Here is a 6,295-nt window from a genome sequence, read left to right as displayed (position 1 = left end):
CGCCCCCTCAGCACTGCCGGCGGCGCTGGCCAAGCCCATCCTTCCTCTCCCCGCAGCTAGTCAACAAGGTGATGGAGCTGGCCCGAGAGAAGCAGGCGGCAGAGCTGAAGACCCTCAAGGAGACGTTGGAGAGGTCCGACTGCCACCCTCCCACACGGGACTCCCCTCCAGTTAGGGCTTGGCCCACAAAATGTCGCCCTCGTGCCTATCTCCCTGCAGTGACACCAAAGAGATGAAGAAAAAGCTGGAGGCCAAGAGGCTGGAGCGGATCCAGGCCATGACCAAAGTCACCATAGACAAGATGGCCCAGGAGAGGTGAGTCCTGAAGGTGAAGGTCTGGTATGGGCAGACCCCACTTCAGGTGGAACGGGGCCTCCCTACAAGTGGATTCTGACTCACTTTCCAAAGATGTGCCTTTCTCCTGGCTCTTGAAATAGTAGATTCCATCTCTGTCACCTCTGATGAGAGCGTGTGGGCAAAACACATATGCCAACACCACTTGAGCAGAGAGGAGTATTGAGGGAATGGCTTCTGGTTCCCATTGTGGTCCAAAAACACGTCCTTTAAGACTTTCATGGGAAGCACAGCTGCCAGAGTGGACAGGCTGCTGTTCCCTGGCTTCAGCTCCCTCTCTGCAGGCTTGATTTTCCTCCAGTAGTCCTCTACACCCTCCTTGGGTTCCCATGCTTGCCCCTCTGGCTGGTTCCTGCCCCTGAGATGGATTTCCCATTTACTTATATCGTGAGGAGACCTCATCTCACCCAACATTTCCCAGGGGCTTCCTGCCCTTTCTAAAACTCCAATTACACCCACAGGTTAAAGAGAGAGATTAATAACTCCCACATCCAGGAAGTGGTGCAGGTCATCAAGCAGGTGTGTAAGAACTGTGTCCTTCCCAGACACTCTCTCCTCCCTCCTCTTTCTCTTTCTTCATAGATGGGAAGCAGTGGCCCCAGGCCCTTGCTTTTCTCTTAGGAGATACATTTGTCCAGAGCTGTCCATGCAGCTGGGTCTATAAGGGGATATCCCAGGGTTCCAGCCTGTGTATGGAGATTGGGGTACTAACTTGAAAGGATCTGTCTCTGGCTGGCTCCCCTGCATGGAAACAATATGAGCTAGCTGACCAGGCAAGCATGGGATTGGTGTGTGTGGCTGGAGGGGGAATGAGGGGGGCTTCCTGAGGCACCAAGGAATTGGATGAGGAAGGAAAGTCCTGCTGAGCATGGACTTAGGGATCATTAACCACAGTAACAGAGCCACCATCTACTGAGTCCTGACCTTGTACCAGGCACTCTGCCAGGTGCTGCACATGAACTGTCTCGTATAATCCTTTACAATCCAGTAAGACAAGCACTATTATCCTCATTTTACAAGTTTAAAAAAAATGGCTGGGCACAGTAGCTCACACCTGTAATCTCAGCACTTTGGAAAGTTGGGGCAGGAGGATTGCTTGAACCTAGGATTCAAGACCAGCCTGGGCAACATAGCGAGACCTCATCTCTTAAAAAAAAAATCTAAAAATTAGCTGGGCATGATGGCACACACCTGTAGTCCCAGCTGCTCAGAAGGCTGAGGCAGGAGCATCACTAGAGCCCAGGAGACTGAGGCTGTGGTGAGCCACTTCACTCTAGCCTGGTGACAGAGACCTAGACCCCAACTAAAAAAAAAAAAAAAAAAAAAAAAATTGCCCAGAGGTAATTTGTCCAAAGTCTTACAACTGGTTAGCTGAGACTACAGCTGGAACCCAACCCCGTGGCCTGTCTGCTGTCCTGATCCCCTGCCTTTCACTCCCACCCAGATCACAGAGAATCTGGAGAAGCATCAGGAGAAGCTAGAGGAGAAGCAGGCAGCCTGCCTGGAACAGATCCGGGAGATGGAAAAGCAGGTACCAGGATCACTACCTTGGCTCTCAGCAGAGGTGGATGAGCTCCAGGGAGCTGCCAGTCAGGAGGCCAGGGGAAGGGTGCCAGTATCCCTCACAGTAGGTCACAGGCTCTGGTTCCCACGGGGTCCCAAGGCCCTTTCAAATGAGGTAGCTCTGCAGATCTCTGCTTGGTGGGCATCCTCTCTCCTGAGAGGCTTTCTGATGGGCTTCCCTACCCCCTACCTCTCACCCCCCTCTCCTGAGAACTCTGAACAAGGGGATTGGGCATCTCCTTATTCCACTGTCCAGGGAAGGAGAGTGGGCAGGGGGTACCTCCTGAGTCAGGCCGTGCTCCTTGCTGTCCCCACAGTTCCAGCAGGAGGCGATGGAAGAGTACGAAGGCAAGATGAGGGGTCTGGAGTCCGAGGTGAAGGAGTCGGTGAGGGCCTGCCTCAGGACCTGCTTCCCTTCCGAGGCCGAGGACAAGCCTGAGGGGGCCTGGGAGGCCCCCAGGGAGCCATGTGAGCAGGACACACCGACAGCAAAGGCTGACGCCCAGGAGAGCCGCCTCTGATGCCCCATCCCACTGGGACATTGAGCAGGGAAGTTCAGACCTTTCTCTGGGACATGGCTCCATGTCCCCAGGAGAAAGGAGCCCCAGCACTCTGAGGCTGTGGGGACCTGAGACTCCCTGGATGGTACAGCCTCCTCCTCAGTAGTCGGCCTAGGAGAGGAGGCAGGACTCAGGTACCATCAGGGAAGGGGTCTATCTGGGGCCTAGAAGTCCTCTCCAAGCTGACTTCCAGCTCCTCATCCCCTCCCCCCGATAAGTGTCATATATTTGTTGAGGGCATGAGAATATGGACTGGGAGGCAGGAAATGAGATCCTGCCCCCACTCGACCTTTCAAGAGGAGCCAGGCAACTCGTAGTGCCCCACTCTAAACTGTTTTTTTTTTTTTTTTTTTTTGAGTTGGAGTCTCACTCTGTCGCCCAGACTAGAATGGCCGCTCCCGGCCACCGCAGCCTCGACCTGCTGAGCTCCGGCGATCCTTCTGCCTCAGCCTTCCAAGTAGCCGGAATTACAGGCGCGCACTACCACGCCTGGCTAATTTTTTAATTTTATCGTAGAGATGAGGTCTTGCCTGCCCAGGCGGGTCTTGAACCCGCAGGTTCGGGCAATCCACTCACCTCAGCCTCCCAAAGGCTGAACTGTTTTCTCACCTGGAGGTTTAGACCCACCACCTGGAACCTCCACTGTTGCCCCTGTGGCACAGCAGGACAAAACCCCAAGCCCTCCTGCTCAGTGTGAGCAACTCAACTGGGCTTCCAGGACACATCCCAGGCCTGCCTTGAGTTGGCCTTGTTGTCGACTCCTTAAGGCAGAGCCTGGCACTACCTCGAAGCTCCCTGGGGATGGCCACTCCCAGGATTCCTGGCTGAGGTCACTTCCCTCACCTTCTGCCTGCTGGAGATAGGAGGCTGACATGGAAAACTGCCTCAGCTGACTGGCCCTCAGGCCACTGAGTCATATGAGGCTGAGGCCTCTCAGGCACTCTCGCACCCTGAACTTGGTTCCCCCCTTTTTCTAGGCCTGAGGGTGGGTACTTCCTGGCATGCACTCCACTCAGGCTGCCTGACAAGGTCAGCATCCTTCGTTCTCCTGAATTTGTGTTTTATTTATTTTTCTCCTTCCTACTCCCACTAAAGAACCTTGTTCTAATATCTTCTGCCTAAGCCTGGTCTCTGTTTTACTATGAAATGGGGGACAGGGGAGTGGAGTGCCCCTGAAATGAAATAGGCTGGGAAAAAAAAAACAAACCCTTGGGAATCGAACCTAAGGTGAGAACCTTTCCAGAACCCCGTGTAATGACTCTGCCTCAGCTTAAAGAGAATTCACTTTCCTGTCCATTGGCCCTGATGCCACAACCACTGGAAAATGATGTCATCTCCTCTTCACCACCATACAGATGTGCCTTTTCCTCATCTCCAGCCTCAGAGCTGGAGCAGAAAAGCCTAGTATAAAGGTGCCCCCTTCATCTCTTGGGGAATCCCAAATATTTAGGCCATCTGGGTCTCTAGAAAAACAGTGGTCAGATGCTCAGGTCACTGTAGCAACTATGGTGGACCCCAAAACTTGCCACAGAGGAGCTTGTGGGCAGCCATTCACTGCACCTGTGGCATGATCCCAAATCCCAAATGGGGACAGGCATGGGCTTGGGGGAGGCAGAGTGGGGATTGATTCTGGGAAGAGGTTGTTTTCTTATTAAAGAGTTATTGCAGATGCCATTAGCTGTGAGCACCTGTGCCTTTGGGAAATAAACAGGTCCTCCTCTTTCCCCTGGGAGTCTGACCTCTAGGATTCTACCAGGGCCTGGCTATAGGGTGAGGCTAGGGGCCTGCTTGCAGGACTAATGCCTGGCTTTGATCAGCCTGCCCCCCACCCATCTCACTACAGACTGGATACAGCCAGAGTGGACACCTACACTGTCCTGTCTTCAACTCTCCAGCTGGGCACTCAGCCATCCCACCTCGCCCCCTCCTCCCACCACCCAGGGGTAGAACCCTGTAAGGATGAAGATCCGGGCCTAGAGGAACTCACTGACCCACGTGGGAGCACATAAGCCAAAGCCAGAGTCAAATGGAGCCCACTGGGCAGCCCCCAGCTTTTGCTGATGATTGTTCAGGAGGAGAACCTGCACCGCCCCCGCCCCCCACCACCACTGGGCCAGGCTGAGCAGAGTTGGAGCTGGGCAGTGCAGGAATTGGAGAGGTGATGCAATCCTGCCCCTGGAAAGGCCTCTGCACAGCAGGCTGGGGGCTTCCCATGTGGCCAGGCCTGGATACCCTGTAGAAACCTCCCTGCTTTCTATCCTCTGAAAGAAGGGCAAGGCAGGCCCTGAGCAAATGCCATCTCTGGGCCCTGGGCCCTGGAGATGAATTAATCTCTGGCTGCAGGGGATATGCAGATGAAGAGTTGATGCCCTCCCTAGGGGCACTGGGCAGGTGAAGGGCACCTGGATTCCATCCTGGCTGCATATCTATGGGTCTGGGGCAAGGTTCCCTTTCCACTCATCATGCCTCAGTTTCACCTTTTGCACAAAGAGAGGGGTCCCTACCCCTTTCTCAATCCCATTGCTGATTCAGTCGCAAGTCCCCTGCTGACTCACCCCACCCCCTGCATCCCCTCAGCAGCCCTCTGGATCTCCAGACACGTGCTACCAGGCCCAGCCTTACAGAGCTGGTGCAACGTGACAGGGTGAGGGGGCTGGTGACACCTGAAAAAAGAAGGGGGCTCAGGAGGGGGAACCGTTGCAGACAGAGTGACAGACCACACTGAGGCGCCTCTGGGAGGAAACCCTTTTGCCAGCCTGGGGGCTGCTTTGAACAGGCTCAGCAGGTGGGAGGGGTGGGGGAGTATGGAGTGCCTGCCTGCCCCCTGCCTGCCTCGGCTCCATCTCTTGTCAGCCTTCAGCTCCCTAAGCGACAGCTTCTAATTCCGGCTGTTGGTGCCTCTGTGCTCTGCAACAAAGTCTCAGCTTTTTTCAGCTTTGCTGTTTCTTTTCTGTTCAGAACATACTGAGCCCATAGGAAAGTCAGAGCAAGGTTCCGGGGCCTGAGACCTGGCACCTCCTCTCTCCATCCTGCCATAGGTCTGGTGGGGTTGGCGATGCCAGCTGGGGTGAATGGAACCAGTTGCTCCTTCCAAAAGGTACCCAGCACAGCACTCTCTGGCCCAACTCCTCTGCTTCCTTGGAACTGTCTCAACCCGCCACAGGGACCAGGGACATAAATGCAGCTGAGTTGTCTACAGGAAGCTCAGGTGGAAGGGGCAAGGAGGGTTTCTGCTGCTTCTCTCCTTCACCTGGGGGATGCAAGGACTGGCTTTTCAGGCAGGTCTGCCACACAGAGAAACTCCCTCCCTTAGCCCTGGAGACAGAGAAGGGAAGAAAGCAATTTCTCTCATGCTGCAGAAATGAGAAATTGAGTCATAAAGGGAAGAAGAGCCTTTCTTCTGCTCTCTGAGTAAAGAAGCAGAGCATTCCTGCCCAGTTACTGGGGGTGGAAAGTCTCTACCCACTTCTTGTGGCCACCCCAGAGAGGGGCCGCAGCTCTGGGGGCGGGAGCAGCTTTGAGGGCTGCACTCTAAATAACTCTCCAGTTCTCTCCCTGACTCTCTCACTTGATCTTGCGTAAAGCAGGCAGGGCTGGTATTTATCAGCTTCACTTTGCAGATGAGAATATGCAGGCTTGGAGCCACACTGCTAGTAAATGCCTTCAAGTTGGGACTTGACTCTGATGTCAGCTACTGTGCCCTTTCTATGACACCATGAAAGAACACTGGCAGAGCCCTGACCAAAAGCTTTTAAAAAATGCAAGCCAGGCTCGGTGGCTCAGCCTGTAATCCTGCGCCTTTGGGAGGCTGAGGTGAG

General features: G+C 54.4%; 1 protein-coding gene across 1 annotated transcript in view; it reads left to right on the top strand.

Annotated features, from left to right (window-relative positions):
* The window catches only part of PLCB2 (phospholipase C beta 2), a 20,454-nt gene extending 17,661 nt beyond the window's left edge, over positions 1 to 2,793 (top strand). Inside the window, exons 27-31 of the mRNA XM_021718488.1 lie at positions 57 to 133; positions 220 to 315; positions 816 to 873; positions 1,799 to 1,885; positions 2,235 to 2,793. Of these exons, the coding sequence (XP_021574163.1) occupies positions 57 to 133; positions 220 to 315; positions 816 to 873; positions 1,799 to 1,885; positions 2,235 to 2,438 (522 nt within the window). The 3' untranslated portion in view covers positions 2,439 to 2,793. The remainder of the gene's footprint in view (positions 1 to 56; positions 134 to 219; positions 316 to 815; positions 874 to 1,798; positions 1,886 to 2,234) is intronic.
* Positions 2,794 to 6,295: the final 3,502 nt, after the last annotated feature.

The sequence above is a fragment of the Carlito syrichta genome, unplaced genomic scaffold (assembly GCF_000164805.1).
Source record: "Carlito syrichta isolate Samal-C Ts95f unplaced genomic scaffold, Tarsius_syrichta-2.0.1 Scaffold312225, whole genome shotgun sequence".
Lineage (NCBI taxonomy): Eukaryota > Metazoa > Chordata > Mammalia > Primates > Tarsiidae > Carlito > Carlito syrichta.
This window is presented reverse-complemented; position numbering and strand designations above follow the sequence as displayed.